The 21057-nt window shown below is 42.6% G+C and overlaps 1 protein-coding gene across 1 annotated transcript in view; it reads left to right on the forward strand.

Moving 5' to 3' along the window:
* Positions 1 to 20776, forward strand: part of LOC143274715 (conditioned medium factor receptor 1-like) — a 33908-nt gene extending 13132 nt beyond the window's left edge. Inside the window, exons 4-10 of the mRNA XM_076578622.1 lie at positions 1777 to 1913; positions 2525 to 2636; positions 9847 to 10006; positions 11870 to 12049; positions 12962 to 13196; positions 16275 to 16390; positions 18570 to 20776. Coding sequence (XP_076434737.1) covers positions 1777 to 1913; positions 2525 to 2636; positions 9847 to 10006; positions 11870 to 12049; positions 12962 to 13196; positions 16275 to 16390; positions 18570 to 18697 — 1068 coding nt within the window. The 3' untranslated portion in view covers positions 18698 to 20776. The remainder of the gene's footprint in view (positions 1 to 1776; positions 1914 to 2524; positions 2637 to 9846; positions 10007 to 11869; positions 12050 to 12961; positions 13197 to 16274; positions 16391 to 18569) is intronic.
* Positions 20777 to 21057: the final 281 nt, after the last annotated feature.

Here is a 21057-nt window from a genome sequence, read left to right on the forward strand (position 1 = left end):
AACAAGAGCAGTCATTATTATCATTTTTTGTTCAAATAGGAACTTCTTTTGCTAAGTATGGAAGTTTTATTTATTTTGCAAACGTTTTGGTGCAGATAGTAAAAAAAGGAAATTACTCTGTAATTAATGCTAGGGGACTTAATTTGCTTTAAACTGATCTTTCTCATCTTAAACATTACATTTTGAAATTATGCTCAATACATAAAAAGCTTGGATTTAAAAAAAAAAAGTGTATCACAAGTGGGTCTTGAAGGCCTTGCCTCTCTTGTTATGTATGTTATGCATCTATTTCAAGCCTAGATTTACATATGTCAAATTCATTCATGTTTTCTGGAGAGGCACTGTGATGTAGAGTCAGTAAGGTGTTGGACGTCTGATCCAGTGTTCACCAGTGACCTGGGTTTGAGGCCCCCTGTTTCCTCCTTGGGGAAAGGCACTTTGGTCCGATTGCCGACGGGCGCAGTAGCCGAGTGGTTAAAGTGTTGGACTTTCAGTCTGAGGGTCCCGGGTTCCAATCACGGTGATGCCGCCTGGTGGATAAAGGGTGGAGATTTTTACGATCTCCCAGGTCAACATGTGTGCAGACCTGCCAGTGCCTGAACCTCCCTTTGTGTGTATACGCAAGCAGAAGATCAAATACGCACATTAAAGATCCTGTAATCCATGTCAGCATTTGGTAGATTATGGAAACAAGAACATACCTAGCATGCACACCCCTGAAAGCGGAGTATGGCTGTCTACACGGCGGGTTAAAAACGGTCATACACATAAAAGCCCACTCGCGTATATACGAGTGAACGTGGGAGTTGCAGCCCATGAATGTAGAAGAAGAAAAGGAGAAGAAGAAGGTCCGACTGCCCTCACTCCATTCAGGTATGAATGGGTACATGACTTTGGTGAGGGGAGCTTCTTCTTCTTCTTCTTCTATCGTGGGCAACACCTCCTATGTTCACTCGTATGTACACGAGTGGGCTTTTACGTGTATGACCGTTTTTCATCCCGCCATGTAGGCAGCCATATTCCATTTTAGGGGGTGTGCATGTTGATTATGTTCTTGTTTCCATAACCCACCGAACGCTGACATGGATTACAGGATCTTCAACGTGCGTATTTGATCTGCTTGCGTATGCACACGAAGGGGGTTCAGGCACTAAGCAGGTCTGCACACATGTTGACCTGGGAAATCAGTGGAAAAAATCTCCACCCTTTACCCGCCAGGTGCCATTAAGGTGGTTCGAACCCAGGTTCCTCAGATTGAAAGTCCAGTGCTTTAACCACTGGGCTATGGTTTAAAACAGCGAAAAGAGAGGAATGGGCCCTGCCTTCCTATGTCAAGCCCGAGATGCAGCGGTGATGGATTTTATACCCTGATGGCTGTGAAAGGTTATGGGAGCTCTTCTTCTTCTTCTTCTGCATTCACTCGTATGCACACGAGTGGGCTTTTACGTGTATGACTGTTTTTACCCCGCCATGTAGGCAGCCATACTCCGTTTTTGGGGGTGTGCATGCTGGGTATGTTCTTGTTTCCGTAACCCACCGAACGCTGACATGGATTACAGGATCTTTAACGTGCATATTTGATTTTCTGCTTGCGTATACACATGAAGGGGGTTCAGGCACTAGCAGGTCTGCACATATGTTGACCTGGGAGATCGTAAAAATCTCCACCCTTTACCCACCAGGTGCCGTCACCGTGATTCGAACCCGGGACCCTCAGGTTGACAGTCCAACGCTTTAACCAAAGTTTGACCCTTTTTTTTTAACGGATGTTTTCAGTCGGACAGCGGGGGTATGGTGAGTCCAAGCGGTCTGTCCTTCATTGGCCGCAGCAAGGAAGGTCTGGGAGATATCCCAGCAGCCATTGCGGTCAAACGTCTGCATCTGGACGAAGCCATCGCCATGGCAGCAAAGAGGTGAGCTTAAAAAAAAGACGTGTGTTTGTATGTCAGTTCGGTGGCCATTTAGGTAGGGGTTGATAGGTCTGTTGTTGGAAATGTGCTCATTTTCTGTGTCTCTGTCTCTGTGTCTGTCTGTCTGTATGTCTGTATGTCTCTCTATGTCTCTCTGTCTCTTCTTCTCTGTGGATCTTTCTGTGTCTGTCTCACACATGAATATGCACACACACACACTCACACACTAAGACACACACACTCACACTCACACACTAAGACACACACACACACACACACACACACACACACACACACACACACACACAGACATACTCACACACACACAGACAGACACACACACACACACACCTCTCTCTCTTTGTCTCTGTCTCTTTCTCTCAGTGCATTTTTCTGTGTCTCTCACACACACACACAAACACACACACACACACACACACTCCAGTACTATTCCTCCTCCTACTTCTACTACTGCTGCTACTACTACTGAGATAAACACAGACAGTACAGCAATACCCGGAAAGGATACATTCTTCGGCACAGAGATAGTGCTTGTTGACATAACCTCAAACTGTGATGCTTTCTCAGCTAGACGAGCATCACCATTTGTGCAGAGTGGGGGCGGACCTGCGAGAAGAAGTCCCAGTGAAGGACGCTGTGCTGGACAAACAGTCTGGACTCTGGACAGTCTCCGTGGAAGACGATGACAGAACTTTCCAGTCCAGGGTAAGACGAGAGTTTTTATTTTCCCCACAAGTTTTATGTCAGATTTGAGCTGGAGTTTGTTAATGATAACTGGACTTTCCAGTCCAGGGTAAGACAAGAGTTTTTATTTTCCCCACAAGTTTTATGTCAGATTTGAGCTGGAGTTTGTTATTGATGACAGAACTTTCCAGTCCAGGGTAAGACGAGAGTTTTTATTTTCCCCACAAGTTTTATGTCAGATTTGAGCTGGAGTTTGTTATTGATGACAGAACTTTCCAGTCCAGGGTAAGATGAGAGTTTTTTCCCCACAAGTTTTATGTCAGATTTGAGCTGGAGTTTGTTTGTGATAACTGGACTTTCCAGTCCAGGGTAAGATGAGAGTTTTTTCCCCACAAGTTTTGTGTCAGATTTGAGCTGGAGTTTGTTAATGACGACAGAACTTTCCAGTCCAGGGTAAGATGAGAGTTTTTCCCCGACAAGTTTTATGTCAGATTTGAGCTGGAGTTTGTTAATGCTGACAGAACTTTCCAGTCCAGGGTAAGATGAGAGTTTTTTCCCCACAAGTTTTGTGTCAGATTTGAGCTGGAGTTTGTTAATGACGACAGAACTTTCCAGTCCAGGGTAAGATGAGAGTTTTTTCCCCACAAGTTTTGTGTCAGATTTGAGCTGGAGTTTGTTAATGACGACAGAACTTTCCAGTCCAGGGTAAGATGAGAGTTTTTCCCCACAAGTTTTGTGTCAGATTTGAGCTGGAGTTTGTTAATGATGACAGAACTTTCCAGTCCAGGGTAAGACGAGAGTTTTTTCCCCACAAGTTTTATGTCAGATTTGAGCTGGAGTTTGTTAATGATAACTGGACTTTCCAGCCCAGGGTAAGACAAGAGTTTTTATTTTCCCCACAAGTTTTATGTCAGATTTGAGCTGGAGTTTGTTAATGATAACTGGACTTTCCAGTCCAGGGTAAGACAAGAGTTTTTATTTTCCTCACAAGTTTTGTGTCAGATTTGAGCTGGAGTTTGTTAATGACAACAGAACTTTCCAGGCCAGGGTAAGATGAGAGTTTTTTCCCCACAAGTTTTGTGTCAGATTTGAGCTGGAGTTTGTTAATGACGACAGAACTTTCCAGTCCAGGGTAAGATGAGAGTTTTTTCCCCACAAGTTTTATGTCAGATTTGAGCTGGAGTTTGTTAATGACGACAGAACTTTCCAGTCCAGGGTAAGATGAGAGTTTTTCCCCACAAGTTTTGTGTCAGATTTGAGCTGGAGTTTGTTAATGATGACAGAACTTTCCAGTCCAGGGTAAGACGAGAGTTTTTTCCCCACAAGTTTTATGTCAGATTTGAGCTGGAGTTTGTTAATGATAACTGGACTTTCCAGCCCAGGGTAAGACAAGAGTTTTTATTTTCCCCACAAGTTTTATGTCAGATTTGAGCTGGAGTTTGTTAATGATAACTGGACTTTCCAGTCCAGCGTAAGACAAGAGTTTTTATTTTCCTCACAAGTTTTGTGTCAGATTTGAGCTGGAGTTTGTTAATGACAACAGAACTTTCCAGGCCAGGGTAAGAGGAGAGTTTTTATTTTCCCCACAAGTTTTGTGTCAGATTTGAGCTGGAGTTTGTTAATGATAACTGGACTTTCCAGTCCAGGGTAAGACAAGAGTTTTTATTTTCCCCACAAGTTTTGTGTCAGATTTGAGCTGGAGTTTGTTAATGACAGCAGAACTTTCCAGTCCAGGGTAAGAGGAGAGTTTTTTCCCCACAAGTTTTATGTCAGATTTGAGCTGGAGTTTGTTAATGATAAGTGGACTTTCCAGTCCAGGGTTAGAGGAGAGTTTTTCCCCCACAAGTTTTATGTCAGATTTGAACTGGAGTTTGTTAATGATAAGTGGACTTTCCAGTCCAGGGTTAGAGGAGAGTTTTTCCCCCACAAGTTTTATGTCAGATTTGAGCTGGAGTTTGTTAATGACGACAGAACTTTCCAGTCCAGGGTAAGACGAGAGTTTTTTCCCCACAAGTTTTATGTCAGATTTGAGCTGGAGTTTGTGAATGATAAGTGGACTTTCCAGTCCAGGGTAAGAGGAGAGTTTTTCCCCGACAAGTTTTATGTCAGATTTGAGCTGGAGTTTGTTAATGATAACTGAACTTTCCAGTCCAGGGTAAGACGAGAGTTTTTTCCCCACAAGTTTTATGTCAGATTTGAGCTGGAGTTTGTTAATGATGAGTGGACTTTCCAGTCCAGGGTAAGAGGAGAGTTTTTCCCCGACAAGTTTTATGTCAGATTTGAGCTGGAGTTTGTTAATGACGACAGAACTTTCCAGTCCAGGGTAAGATGAGAGTTTTTTCCCCAACAAGGTTTATGTCAGATTTGGGCTGGAGTTTGTTAATGATAATTGGACTTTCCAGTCCAGAGTAAGACAAGAGTTTTTTCCCCCCACAAGTTTTGTATCAGATTTGAGCTGGAGTTTGTTAATGACGACAGAACTTTCCAGTCTAGGGTAAGAGGAGAGTTTTTTCCCCACAAGTTTTATGTCAGATTTGAGCTGGAGTTTGTTAATAAGTGGACTTTCCAGTCCAGGGTAAGATGAGAGTTTTTCCCCCACAAGTTTTGTGTCAGATTTGAGCTGGAGTTTGTTAATAAGTGGACTTTCCAGTCCAGGGTAAGAGGAGAGTTTTTCCCCCCACAAGTTTTATGTCAGATTTGAGCTGGAGTTTGTTAATGATAAGTGGACTTTCCAGTCCAGGGTAAGAGGAGAGTTTTTCCACAAGTGTATGTCACCATGAAAGGCACCTCATCCCCACCCTCCCAACCCACAGCCCCAAACCCCTACACATATCCCCCACCCCTTTATTTAAAAACAATTATTATATAATATTGACAACAAAAAAAACCCCAACAAACTACAGATGTAGTGTAGTGTGTTGTAATCAGTCTGCAGGCTTGGGGGCCTCCTGGAAACTGAAACTGAAACTGAAACTCTTTTATGCCATGTTTGTACTTTGTCTCGCCTGGATTGTTACTGTCATGTTTACAGGTACTGTCCATGCTTTGTCTCACCTGAATTGTTACTGTCATGTTTATGGGTACTGTCAGTACTTTGTCTTGCCTGAATTGTTGCTGTCATGTTTATGGGTACTGTCAGTACTTTGTCTTGCCTGAATTGTTGCTGTCATGTTTACGGGTACTGTCAGTACTTTGTCTTGCCTGAATTGTTACTGTCATGTTTACGGGTACTGTTAGTACTTTGTCTTGCCTGAATTGTTGCTGTCGTGTTTATGGGTACTGTTAGTACTTTGTCTTGCCTGAATTGTTACTGTCATGTTTATGGGTACTGTCAGTACTTTGTCTTGCCTGAATTGTTACTGTCGTGTTTATGGGTACTGTTAGTACTTTGTCTTGCCTGAATTGTTACTGTCATGTTTATGGGTACTGTTAGTACTTTGTCTTGCCTAAATTGTGTTGTGTTTGTGGGTACTGTTAGTACTTTGTCTTGCCTGAATTGTTACTGTCATGTTTATGGGTACTGTTAGTACTTTGTCTTGCCTGAATTGTTACTGTCATGTTTATGGGTACTGTTAGTACTTTGTCTTGCCTGAATTGTTACTGTCATGTTTATGGGTACTGTTAGTACTTTTTCTTGCCTGAATTGTTGCTGTCATGTTTATGGGTACTGTTAGTACTTTGTCTTGCCTGAATTGTTACTGTCATGTTTTTGGGTACTGTTAGTATTTTGTCTTGCCCAAATTTTTACTGTCATGTTTATGAGTACTTTGTCTTGCCTGAATTGGTACTGACATGTTTATGGGTACTGTTAGTACTTTGTCTTGCCTGAATTGTTACTGTCGTGTTTACAGGTACTTTTAGTGCTTTGTCTCACCTGAATTGTTACTGTAATGTTTTTGGGTCTGGTGTGTTAGTTCTTTGTGTCACCCAATTGTTAATGCCATGTTTTCAGGTACTGGTGTGTGCCGATGGTTACACATCTTTGCGTCACCTGAATTGTTAATGCCATGTTTTCAGGTACTTGTGTGTGCCGATGGTTACACATCTTTGTGTCACCTGAATTGTTAATGCCATGTTTTCAGGTACTTGTGTGTGCCGATGGTTACACATCTTTGTGTCACCTGAATTGTTAATGCCATGTTTTCAGGTACTGGTGTGTGCCGATGGCTTCACATCTTTGTGTCACCTGAATTGTTAATGCCATGTTTTCAGGTACTTGTGTGTGCCGATGGTCACACATCTTTGTGTCACCTGAATTGTTAATGCCATGTTTTCAGGTACTGGTGTGTGCCGATGGCTTCACATCTTTGTGTCACCTGAATTGTTAATGCCATGTTTTCAGGTACTGGTGTGTGCCGATGGTTACACATCTTTGTGTCACCTGAATTGTTTAATGCCATGTTTTCAGGTACTTGTGTGTGCCGATGGTCACACATCTTTGTGTCACCTGAATTGTTAATGCCATGTTTTCAGGTACTGGTGTGTGCCGATGGCTTCACATCTTTGTGTCACCTGAATTGTTAATGCCATGTTTTCAGGTACTTGTGTGTGCCGATGGTTACACATCTTTGTGTCACCTGAATTGTTAATGCCATGTTTTCAGGTACTGGTGTGTGCCGATGGTTACACATCTTTGCGTCACCTGAATTGTTTAATGCCATGTTTTCAGGTACTTGTGTGTGCCGATGGTTACACATCTTTGCGTCACCTGAATTGTTAATGCCATGTTTTCAGGTACTGGTGTGTGCCGATGGTTACACATCTTTGCGTCACCAGAATTGTTACTGTCATGTTTTCAGGTACTGGTGTGTTTCGCTGGTTAGGCATCTGCTTTATCTCACCTGAATCATTACTGTATCGGTACTGGTGTGTGCAGATGGTCAGATATTGGCTTCGTTTTACTTGAATACAAATGTCTGTTCACTATGATTGCGTTTAAGACATTAAAGGAATTGATTGATTGATTGATTGATTCATTGAACTGTTAATGTTGTTTTCAGGTACTGGTGTGTGCTGATGGTTAGGCATCTGCTTTGTCTCACCAGAGTTGCTCCTGTTGTGCATGTGTATGGCTGTGATGATGTCTGTATGACTTACTCTTAACTCTCTCCATACGAACGGCGAAAGAGACGACGTTAACAGCGTTTCACCCCAGTTACCATCATCAAAATATTGCAAGAGGAAGGCTCTTATACTGAAGAGGTGAATGTTGACAAAGAATACCACAATTCTGACGACGGAAGCTAAAGGTTGGGTCATTCAGACACCCACTGGACATCCAAGGGGTCTGTGTAGAGGAGAAGAGAGGACTGGCCGTACTGAGTGAGTTAAGTTACCAGGGTAAGGGTTTCTGTTGTTGTTGTTGTTGTTGTTTACTGTGATTATTGATTGAAAGCATGGGCTGCCCTAGGTATTTATATATGTCTTTTTGTGTGTACATGTTGAATAACTGTGGTTCTTGTGTATTGTTCATGTGTTTCACTCCACAAATGAATATTTCTCGTGTTGAGATAATACAGTGTACTGTATTCTGTGTTGACAGGTACTGGTGTGTACCGATGGTTACACATCTTCTTTGTGTCTCTTGAATTGTTCCTCTGGTATTTACAGGTGCTGGTGTGTGCTGATGGTTACACATCTTCTCTGTCTCACCTCTGGTATTTACAGGTACTGGTGTGTGCTGATGGTTACACATCTTCTCTGTCTCACCTGAATTGTTCCTCTGGTATTTACAGGTACTGGTGTGTGCTGATGGTTACACATCTTCTCTGTCTCACCTGAATTGTTCCCCATGGTATTTACAGGTACTGGTGTGTGCTGATGGTTACACATCTTCTCTGTCTCACCTGCATTGTTCCCCATGGTATTTACAGGTACTGGTGTGTGCTGATGGTTACACATCTTCTCTGTCTCACCTGAATTGTTCCTCTGGTATTTACAGGTACTGGTGTGTGCTGATGGTTACACATCTTCTCTGTCTCACCTGAATTGTTCCCCATGGTATTTACAGGTGCTGGTGTGTGCTGATGGTTACACATCTTCTCTGTCTCACCTGAATTGTTCCTCTGGTATTTACAGATACTGGTGTGTGCTGATGGTTACACATCTTCTCTGTCTCACCTGCATTGTTCCCTTGGTATTTACAGGTACCGGTGTGTGCTGATGGTTACACATCTTCTCTGTCTCACCTGAATTGTTCCCCATCGTATTTACAGGTACTGGTGTGTGCTGATGGTTACACATCTTCTCTGTCTCACCTGAATTGTTCCCCATGGTATTTTTAGGTGCTGGTGTGTGCTGATGGTTACACATCTTCTCTGTCTCACCTGAATTGTTCCCCATGGTATTTACAGGTACTGGTGTGTGCTGATGGTTACACATCTTCTCTGTCTCACCTGAATTGTTCCTCATGGTATTTACAGGTACTGGTGTGTGCTGATGGTTACACATCTTCTCTGTCTCACCTGAATTGTTCGTCTGGTATTTACAGGTACTGGTGTGTGCTGATGGTTACACATCTTCTCTGTCTCACCTCTGGTATTTACAGGTGCTGGTGTGTGCTGATGGTTACACATCTTCTCTGTCTCACCTGAATTGTTCCTCATGGTATTTACAGGTACTGGTGTGTGCTGATGGTTACACATCTTCTCTGTCTCACCTGAATTGTTCCCCTGGTATTTACAGGTACTGGTGTGTGCTGATGGTTACACATCTTCTCTGTCTCACCGGAATTGTTCCCCATGGTATTTACAGGTAGCGGTGTGTGCTGATGGTTACACATCTTCTCTGTCTCACCTGAATTGTTCCCCATGGTATTTGCAGGTGCTGGTGTGTGCTGATGGTTACACATCTTCTCTGTCTCACCTGAATTGTTCCTCTGGTATTTGCAGGTACTGGTGTGTGCTGATGGTTACACATCTTCTCTGTCTCACCTGAATTGTTCCCATGGTATTTACAGGTGCTGGTGTGTGCTGATGGTTACACATCTTCTCTGTCTCACCTGAATTGTTCCTCTGGTATTTACAGGTGCTGGTGTGTGCTGATGGTTACACATCTTCTCTGTCTCACCTGAATTGTTCCTCTGGTATTTACAGGTGCTGGTGTGTGCTGATGGTTACACATCTTCTCTGTCTCACCTGAATTGTTCCCCTGGTATTTACAGGTACTGGTGTGTGCTGATGGTTACACATCTTCCCTGTCTCACCTGAATTGTTCCCCATGGTATTTACAGGTGCTGGTGTGTGCTGATGGCGCCCCTTCCAGACTGGCCACACAGTTGGGCCTGGTGACGAAGCCCCCTGACAGTATCTGCTCCAGGGCCTACGTGGAGGGAGGCACTCACTGCTTCAAGGCTGATGGGCTGGTGGTCTACAACAGGAACCTGCTGCCTGGTATGCGATTTGTCTTTTTGACTCACTTGTTTAAAATAGGAAAAATTCAGTTCTTTCCAGTCATCTTGTTTAAAACAATATTGCACCTCTGGGATGGGCACAAAAAAAAAAAAAAATAATGAAGCCTAATTATATGCAAACTGCATTTACTGTTATATTTATATTTTTTGTATTCTCTAAACTTGGCACTTTGATCTGATATTCTGACCCAACAACAAGAGCAGTCATTATTATCATTTTTTTTGTTCAAACAGGAACTTCTTTTGCTAAGCATGGAAATTTTATTTATTTTGCAAACGTTTTTGGTGCAGATAGTAAAAAAAGGGAAATTACTCTGTAATTAATGCTAGGGGACTTAATTTGAATCTGGTTAGGACTTTTTTTTTTTTTTTTTAACGTGAAGCTTTATAATAACAAATGCAGAACACGTTTTAATGATTAGATTTTTTTTTTAAGTGTATCACAAGTGAGTCTTGAAGGCCTTGCCTCTCTTGTTTTGTTTGTTTTTTCCCCATCCTCGTCATAGGGAGCAATGATGGTGGATGGTTTGGTGTATTGGTATTTTTGGCTTTTTTGTTGTCACGTTTGTGTTTGTGTTAAAGGTTTATTTGTATTTGTATTTTTGTATTTCTCTTCTTTTTTTTGTTGTTGTCACAACAGATTTCTCTGTTGTGAAATTCAGGCTGCTCTCCCCAGGGAGAGCGCGTCGCTACACTGAGAGCACCACCCATTTTTTGGGGGGTATTTTTTCCTGCGGTGCAGTTTTATTTGTTTTTCCTATCGAAGTGGATTTTTCTACAGAATGTTGCAAGGGGCAGCCCTTTTGTTGCCGTGGGTTCTTTTACATGCGCTAAGTGCATGCTGCACATGGGACCTCGGTTTATTGTCTCATCCGAATGACTAGTGTCCAGACCACCACTCAAGGTCTAGTGGAGGGGAAGAAAATACCGGAGACTGAGCTGTTTAGTAATGATGATGATGATGATAATAAAAATAGAAACAGATGATAACAATGAAAATGATGATGATACTACTACTACTACTAATATAATGGTAAGAAGAAGAAGAAGATGGATGAGAATGATGAAAATGATGATGGTGATGATTATGATAATGGTAATGAAAAAATGTTTGAAAACAGTGTATGTGTTTGTGAATGTATGGACTTGCTGTACCGAGTCTTTGAACATAACCCATGCATCATACCTGTATTGGTTGAGCTTCATTTTCAACCCCGAAAACGGAGTATGGCTGCCTACATGGCAGAGTGAAAACGGTCATGCATGTGAAAGCCCACTCGTGTACATACAAGTGAACATGGGAGTTGCAGCCCATGAACGAAGAAGAAGAAGAAGAAGAAGAGGAAGAAGAAGAAGAAGAAGAAAAAGAAGCCATAGTGTTTCGAGAACAGCCAGTGTAACAGCCTTAATCTACCCCACCCCACCCACCATTGTGCAGTTGTACTCCGGGGTCATTCTTGGTTAACCTCGAATGACCGTCCGTGTCATTTGTGGCTAGTCAAGATTTGACCATGGGGTAAAAACCGGTGGGAGGGTGGGGGGTAAGAACAGGCTGCTACACCAGGTTCCTTTCTCTGGCAGACTCCAGGTACCAGTCGCATTGCTTGGTTCTAACTTTTTGACAGTTACACGTGACTAAGTGCCTGCGTTGACCAAACTACGCCATCGGTCAGTTCCATACTACACACAGCTAGTAGCGGGTTACGACCATACTAGGCTCTTCTGCCCGAGCAATGCAACTGGCTCCAGATGTCTTGTCCTGTCTGTGTAACGAGTGACGTGGAGGTAACATTTTTTTTAACCCCCCGCCCCCCCCTGAACCCCCTACCCCTTGACCCTCCAGGGTATTCCGCTTTGTTCCGCCACCCCAACGACGAGCTGAACTTCTGCTGCTACATCATCCCCGGCAACCCCAAGGTGAAGGGGGAGGAGCTGGCGTACTGGCACAAGTTCATTCTGGAGAAGGACCCCAGCCTGGTCAAGGCCCTGGGCGACAGCTACAAGATGGAGCGCATGAAGGCTGGTGAGAGTCTGTGTGGACTTGTCGGGGGGCTTCGTGTGTGTGTGTGTGTGTTTGTGTTTGGTGGGGTGTGGGGGATGGGGGGGTGGGGGGAGGCATAGCACAATAATGTCACTGATTTTAGTATTCAAATCTATGCTGTCATTGTGCTACCTATAATTTCCAGCCAATCATAGCAGAATAACCGTCACTGGTTTTAGTATTCTTTGATTCAAATCTATGCTGTCATTGTGCTACCTATAATTTCCAGCCAATCATAGCAGAATAACCGTCACTGGTTTTAGTGTGATCAACATGATCAGTTTCTGATTCAACTCAATATGATTATTCCGCTACCAGTGTTTTAATCATTCCCAGCCAATTGTATTATAATAATGTCACTGGTTTCAGTATTCTCCGATTCAAATAGATATGATGATTCTGCTGCCTATCTTTTCCAGTCATTTATTTGATTCAAATCAATATTGGCATTCAGCTACCTATCATTTATAGAGAACCATAGCACAATAATGTCACTGATGTTAGTATTCCTTAATTCAAATCAATACGATCATGCTGCTGCCAGTGTTTTAATCATTTCCATCCAGTTGTAGCCTAATAATGTCATTAGTTTCAGTATTCCTTGATTCAAATCAATACGATCATTCTGCTACCAGTGTTTTAATCATTTCCTTCCAGTTGTAGCCTAGTAATGTCATTAGTTTCAGTATTCCTTGATTCAAATCAATACGATCATTCTGCTACCAGTGTTTTAATCATTTCCTTCCAGTTGTAGCCTAGTAATGTCATTAGTTTCAGTATTCCTTGATTCAAATCAATACGATCATTCCGCTACGTTTTTTTTCCCCCTCAGTTTCTCAGGGCAGGTTACTCTCCAGTGACTGCTGACACAGTTGCTGTGTGTGTGTGTTTCAGCCAGCTTGAGGCTTGGCGGAGAAAAGGTGACCACAGGGGACCACGTGCTGGTGGTTGGGGATGCTGCAGGCATGATGGACCCCCTGACAGGGGAGGGAATTCACCACGCCATGGAAGGGGGAAAACTGGCCGCAGAGTTTCTGGGAGAAGCGTTCGCCGTGGGCAACTACGATGCAAACGTCATGAAGATCTTCCATCAGCGGTGGATGAGTCGGTTTGGATTCGATTTCAAGTGGTGTGTAGATTTATTTATGATGATTTTAGGTGTGAGTGGTTTTTTTTTGTTTTTTTTTTTTCATCCCCAGACATGTATCAGTGTATGTGGTGTGTTGCAGTCAGGGTGTGTTCTGTGTGTTTTTTTTTATCCAGAGTTGTTTTTGCTGCTGATGCTGTAGCTAGGACAAGGGCGCCTGGTTGGCTTCATTAATAAACTGCTGAGCTGGCTTTCATGAGATCGTGAGTTTGAAACACGAGCCCCCAGTATTAAAAACACTGTCATTCTTACTGTCCATCTTAACATACTGTTGACAGTTTTATGTATTTGATGCGTGTGCATTGTACATCTGAGTGTTGGTGTGTTTGCATTTGCATGCTTGTGTTAGTGGGCGTGGTTTGCTGAGTGTGGCCCGCGTAGCTCTCAGGGCCAGACCAGCGTGTTGGGTCTGTGCAAAGCTCAGGCAGAGGATCCTTTTTTTTTTTTTTGTCACAGCAGATAAGATGGGCACAGTAGCCCAGTGGTTAAAGCGTTGGACTTTTAGTCTGAGGGTCTCGGGTTTGAATCTCGGTAACGGTGTCTGGTGGGTAAAGGGTGGAGATTTTTCCGATCTCCCAGGTCAACATATGTGCAGACCTGCTCAGTTGGAGTTTTCCAGTGTTTATCGTCTCATCTCTTCTTCTTCTTTTTCTTCCATGTTCCTTATTGTCTCATCTGAATGACTAGATGCTTAGTTGGAGTTTTCCAGTCAAACTTGGGAGAAAGGGCGAGAGTGGGAATCTCCTTCTGCGTTCACTCATATGCACATGAGTGGGCTTTTACGTGTATGACCGTTTTTACCCTGCCATGTAGGCAGCCATACTCCGTTTTCAGGGGTGTGCATGCTGGGTATGTTCTTGTTTCCATAACCCACTGAACGCCGACATGGATTACAGGATCTTTAACGTGCGTATTTGATCTTCTGCTTGCATATACACACAAAGGGGGTTCAGGCACTAGCAGGTCTGCACATATGTTGACCTGGGAGATCGTAAAAATCTCCACCCTTTACCCACCAGGCACCGTCACCATGATTCGAACCCGGGACCCTCAGATTGACAGTCCAACGCTTTAACCACTCGGCTATTGCACCCGTCAGATGGGAATCAAGCCAGGCCCTCACTGACACTGTATTGGCAGATGTGTGTGTTGACCATACTGCCACATTCCTCCTTTTGTGTCGTCACGTTGTAGCGGGTTTTTTTTGTTTTTTGTCTTGTACAGTTTTCCATTTTCGACCATGTTATGATTTGATTGAAGCTTTCGGTGCATGTGTTTGTGTGTGTGTGTGTGTGTTTGTGTTGCTTTAAACGAAAGTCCTCAAGTTTTTGTGTATTATGTAAAATCATGTTTGGGTACAGGTTACTTTATGTGATCCCTTGGTGAAAACTTGATGGAATGGTCAATGTCAGAGGATTATGTTTTGAATTGTATTGTATTGTCTTGTCTTGTCGTGTCGTGTCGTGTCGTGTCGTGTCTTCTATTGCACTGCACTGCACTGCACTGTATTGTATTGAATGTATTGTATTGCATTGTATCGTATTACATTGTATTGCATTAGTCTTTTGTTACAACAGATTTCTCTGTGTGAAATTGGGGCTGCTCTTCCTAGTGAGAGCTGGTTGCGAAACTGAGAGTGCCACCCATTTTTCTGTGTTTTTTTTTCTCTCTGCCTGCAGTTATATTTGTTTTCCTATCAAAGTGGATTTTTCAACAGAATTTTGCTTGGGACAACCCTTTTGTTCTTTTATGTGTGCTAAGTGCCTGCTGCACACGGGACCTCAGTTTATCCTCTCATCTGAATGACTAGCGTCCACTCAAGGTCTAGTGGAGGGAGAGAAAATACTGGCGAGTGGGGGACTTGAACCAGTGCGCTGAGATTCTCTTGCTTACTAGGCAGATGCGTTACCACCCGGCCAACACTCCATGAATATTGCTGCACTTGGTGCCTGTTTCCCCCACCCCCTACCCCCAACCCTCCCTGGGTCTCTTTCTGTTCAGGTTCTACTGGATCAATATGGAGTGGAGTGATGGCCTAGAGGTAACGTGTCCGCCTAGGAAGCGAGAGAATCTGAGCACATTGGTTTGAATCACGGCTCAGCCACCGATATTTTTTCCCCCTCCACGAGACCTTGAGTGGTGGTTTGGACACTAGTCATTCGCATGAGACAATAAACCGAGATCCCGTGTGCAACATGCACTTAGTGCAAGTAAAAGAACCCACGGCAACAAAAGGGTTGTTCCTGGCAAAATTTTGTAGAAAAGTTGACTTCGATAGGAAAAACAAATAAAACTGCATGCAGGAAAAAAAAACAAAAAAAACATGGGTGGCGCTGTAGTGTACTGACGCGCTGTTCCTGGGGAGAGCAGCCTGAATTTCACACAGAGAAATCTGTTGTGATAAAAAGAGAATTACAAATACAATACAGTATTTATATAGTTTTCAGCCTTGATATGGCTCTGTTGGTCACTTGGGCCATAAGCAAAGGTAATTCACACAAATTCACTCATATGCACTAGTGGGCTTACACATGTATGACCGTTTTAACCCCGCTATGTAGGCAGTCATACTCTGTTTTCAGAGGGGAGCAAAGCTGATAATAGTAATGATAATTTGATTTTTGCATGATGTGCTCATTTTAGGTTCTGCGGGATCAATGTTGACAGCATTTTCAGCCCTGATAATATTACTCTGTGAGGTCCAGCTTTGCCTGTAAGCAACGGTGGGATGATGAGAATGATAGCCTACCTTTCTTGTTTAAAAAACATTAAAAAAAAAAAAAAGTACAATTTTTTTTTTAACGTGTATTCATCTATGATAATCATTTTTCATTAAACTCTGTATCTGAAGAATGATAGTCATCATAACAATTTGACATTTTGCATGATGTGCTCATTTTAGGTTCTGCGGGATCAATGTTAACAGCGTTTTCAGCCTTGATTATATTACTCTGTGCGGGTCCAGCTTTGCCTGTAAGCAACGGTGGGATAATAATAGCAATGATATTCATGATAGCAGTTTGAGGTTTTGCATGATGTGCTGTTTTGGTTCCCACGCAGGTCCATGATGTTTTGCCAGATGATGTACCGCTTCCCTATCCTGATTGACGCGGCCACGGCGGCCGTGCAACGCAAGGGGGAGTCATTCCTGCTGAAATGGGCCGACATCATGACAGGTCAGTGTCAGTTTCAGTTTCAGTTTGAAGGAAGTGTCATAGCATGTGGACTGGTCCCATATGTACTGCACCGTATCTGCTAAATAATAATAGTAATAATGGTATTTATATAGCGCTGAATCTTCTGCAGTGACAAATCAAAGTGCTTTCCTACCAGTCATTCACACACATGCATAACTCTAAAACTGAAGAAACTGAAGACAGTGAAGAGGCAGGGAACAGAGGCTATTTTGAGAAAAGGTGGGTTTTAAGGCCAGACTTGAAAAAGCTGAGTGTGGAGACTTGACGAAGCGAAAGAGGAAGTTCATTCCAATTGCAAGGTCCAGAGGCAGAGAAAGAAACGGCGGCCAATAGTCGAATGTTTGAATCTGGGTATGCGTAAACAGAGTGGATCTGAAGCCAATCGTAGAGAGTGAGATGGAGTGTAGAGGTGAAGGCAGTCACAAAAAAAAAAGAAAAAAAAAGAAAAAGCAAGTGGAGTGATGGCCAAGAGGTAACGTGTCGGCCTAGGAAGCGAGAGAATCTGAGCGTGCTGGTTTGAATCATAGCACAGTCATCAGTATTTTCTCCCCCTCCACTCGACCTGGAGTGGTGGTCTGGAAGCTAGTCCTTCGGATGAGACGATAAACCGAGGTCCCGTGTGCAGCATGCACTTAGCACATGTAAAAGAACCCACAGCAACAAACGGGTTGTCCTCGGCGAAATTCTGTAGAAAAATCCACTTCGATAGGAAAACAAATAAAATTGCAGGCAGGAAAAAAAACAACAAAAAAGCAACAGTGACAACAACAACAATAAAAAAAAGTGGGTGGTGCTCAGTACATTTCCATACTTTAGTTTTTTTCCGCATAGGCGGATAGTAGTTTGCACAGGACAGGAATGTCAGACCCCTGCCGGAGTCTGCACTTGTGGGTCACGGTAAGTATGTTAGATAAACGTAATTTTAGGAAGAAATTTTCCTTTTTTTCTGCATCATTATGGCAGGGAAACCTGCTGAGGCTGAAAACTCCCTTGGTTTGAATGGGTTAAAGTCTGAGAGAAGTGGTTTGAATGGGTTAAAGTCTGAGAGAAGTGGACTGGTTGAGGCTGAAAACTCCCTTGGTTTGAATGGGTTAATGTCTGAGAGAAGTGGGTCAGTTGAGGCTGAAAACTCCGTTGGTTTGAATGGGTTAAATTCTTAGAGAAGTGGGTCAGTTGAGGCTGAAAACTCCCTTGGTTTGAATGGGTTAAAGTCTGAGAGAAGTGGACCAGTTGAAGCTGAAAACTCCCTTGGTTTGATTGGGTTAAAGTCTGAGTGAAGTGGGCCAGTTGAAGCTGAAAACTCCCTTGGTTTGAATGGGTTAAAGTCTGAGAGAAGTGGGTCAGTTGAGGCTGAAAACTCCCTTGGTTTGAATGGATTAAAGTCTGAGAGAAGTGGTTTGAATGGGTTAAAGTCTGAGAGAAGTGGGTCAGTTGAGGCTGAAAACTCCCTTGGTTTGAATGGGTTAAAGTCTGAGTGAAGTGGGCCAGTTGAAGCTGAAAACTCACTTGGTTTGAATGGGTTAAAGTCTGAGAGAAGTGTGCCAGTTGAAGCTGAAAGCTCCCTTGGTTTGAATGGGTTAAAGTCTGAGAGAAGTGTGCCAGTTGAAGCTGAAAGCTCCCTTGGTTTGAATGGGTTAAAGTCTGAGAGAAGTGGGTCAGTTGAGGCTGAAAACTCCCTTGGTTTGAATGGGTTAAAGTCTGAGAGAAGTGGTTTGAATGGGTTAAAGTCTGAGAGAAGTGGGTCAGTTGAGGCTGAAAACTCCCTTGGTTTGAATGGGTTAAAGTCTGAGAGAAGTGTGCCTGTTGGTGGATTCACATCACCTTTATGCTTGGAAACTGATTCCATGAAGGTAGTAAATATTGCTTTGGATTTCATATATAATCAGTTTTTGCCTTCATTGTTATCATTAATATTTGTTGTTGTTGTTGTTGTTATTTTTTGTTTGTTCAAACTTTATTTTTAACAAATTGTTATTATTATTATTATTCTTGTTTTATTGTTTTTGTTGTTGCTGTTGATGATGTTGATGATGATGTTGTTGTTGTTATTATCATTATTATTGTTATCATCATTATTATTATTATCATCATCATCATCATTATTATTATATAATTATTATTGTTGTTATTATTATTATTTATTTATTTTTGTATGCAGGAAGGGTTCCCAAGATCAGGATGCTGTATCCAGAGTTCAGCGTCGTCATCACCTTCGAGTTGGTCATCCTTGTCTTTAAAAGACTGTTCGGATTCGGCAAAGGTGAAGAGAAGAAGAAGGAAACCTAAGGGAGGCATTCAAATCCGTTTGGGGGAGTTTTGGCTTCGTGTAAAAAGCCATGTGCCATTTGGTAGCATCTGTATTGATGGAACATTTGTATTTGTATTCGTATTTGTATTTCTTTTATCACAACAGATTTCTCTGTGTGAAATTCGGGCTGCTCTCCCCAGGGAGAGCGCGTCGCATGCTGCACACGGGACCTCGGTTTATCGTCTCATCCGAATGACTAGCGTCCAGACCACCACTCAAGGTCTAGTGGAGGGGGAGAAAATATCGGCGGCTGAGCCGTGATTCAGACCAGCGCACTCAGATTCTCTCGCTTCCTAGGCAGACGCGTTACCTCTGGGCCATCACTCCACATATTATTGTGAGCACTGAATCACCAGAACAGAAAACAAGTGTGGAGCAGAATCAGTGTAACATCTGCAGATTCACGGTGATGTAAATGATGGAGAACAACTGGAATGATGTAAATGATGGAGAACAACTGGAATGATGTAAAAGATCGAGAACAACTGGATCATCCTGATGGGCACCAGTAAAAATCGTCTCTGGTACCAACTGGAAAACAACAGCTGCCATGACCACCAGCTTGTTATTTTCTTTTAACGGACACTACACTTTTCCAGTAGAGCAGTTGACCATCTGTTTGAAGATACTGTGGAGGTCAAGTGGGCAGCATCTTCGTGTTGAAAATGTTCAGTACGAAGGGCATCCAGTCGTATCTATGCAATATTTAAGAAACAGACATCTTCACTTTCAAGGCTCCTGGAACAATCATAACTATGCAGTGCTTTAGAATTCTACACAACATCTTCATTTTAGAAGCTTCCAGAACAACCTGTTCCCAGTCACATGTATGCAATACTTTAGAAAAACAAACATCTTCCTTTTAAAAATTTTCGTTTACAAGTATAACTATGCTTAAGAAACATGACATCTTCATTTCAAAAGCTTCTTTTACATTTACAACTATGCGATACGTTAGAAACACATCTTAATGTTAGAAGCTCCCGAAACAGCCAGTACTCAATCATATCTATGCACTACTTAAGAAACACAACACTTTCATTTTAAAAGCTTCTGGTACATTGACAACCATGCAATACTATAGAGACACAACATCTTCATTCTAAAAAGCTTCCTGTACCACCACAGCTATGCAGTACATTAGAAACACAACATCATAGAAGCTTCCTAATAATAACGGTACTTATATAGCGCTGAATCTTGTGCATAGACAAATCTAAGCGCTTTCGCACCAGTCATTCTCACACACGCATAACTCTAAAACTGGAGAAACTGAAAACAAGGAAGAGGCAGGGAAGGGAGGCTATTTTGGGAAGAGGTGCGTTTTAAGGCCAGACTTGAAAGAGCTGAGTGTGGAGACTTGACGAAGCGAAAGAGGAAGTTCATTCCAATTGCAAGGTCCAGAGACAGAGAGAAAGAACGGCAGCCAGCAGTCGAGAGTTTGAATCTGGGTATGCGTGGAGTGGAGTGGATCCGATCAGTACCCAGTCACAGCACAGCAGTACTTTTGAAACAGATGTCCATGGTGCCAGTCACACTCTGTGGTAGTCGAACTAGTGATGTGAGAACCTTGCAGTTCAGGGAAGGTGGCAGATTCACCATCAGAAAATCAGACACTGTGGTTGCTCAGCAGAAGTTGATCCTTCAAAAAGCAGCTAAAGCTCAGGAAACCAGGCTTCGGTCTCTGGAGTGTAGAAATCAGAAACAGAAAACTGCTACATCACTTGGTGCTCCAAAATGCTCAACAGTAATTTTTTGTTTGTTTTCAAACTCTTTTCTTTTTCTTTACAATTTGTTAATCCACCTTACATTCCATAACAGTTTAATCAGAAAGTGTTGTGAAAGTAATTTGTGATAATATGGTGTTTTTGTTTTCATGAAAGCTTGTTTTTTTTGTTCTAAAATTCTTTTGGATGATATCTTTGCTTTGCTTTGAAGATAGCGCATACCGTATTTGTTAAATGGCGTTATGAATTTTTGATAAGAGGTTTATTTGTTTAAAGATGCATTGTTGCTCTGTGTTTTTTGTTAAGACGAATATATTGTTTTGAAATTCAGGTTTTGTTGTGCTTTTTGTACCTACATTCCTCCATTTATCTCTCTCCACTTCCAAACACACACACACACACACACACACACACACACTGTCTCTCTCTCTCTCTCTCTCTCTCTCTCTCTTTCACACACACACACACACACACACACACACACACACACACAAGAATGATTGTGATGGCACTTTCTCCACACACATACACACACACACACACACACACACACACACACACACACACACACACACACACACACACATACACACACATACACATCACACACA

This window comes from Babylonia areolata, chromosome 29 (assembly GCF_041734735.1).
Source record: "Babylonia areolata isolate BAREFJ2019XMU chromosome 29, ASM4173473v1, whole genome shotgun sequence".
Lineage (NCBI taxonomy): Eukaryota > Metazoa > Mollusca > Gastropoda > Neogastropoda > Buccinidae > Babylonia > Babylonia areolata.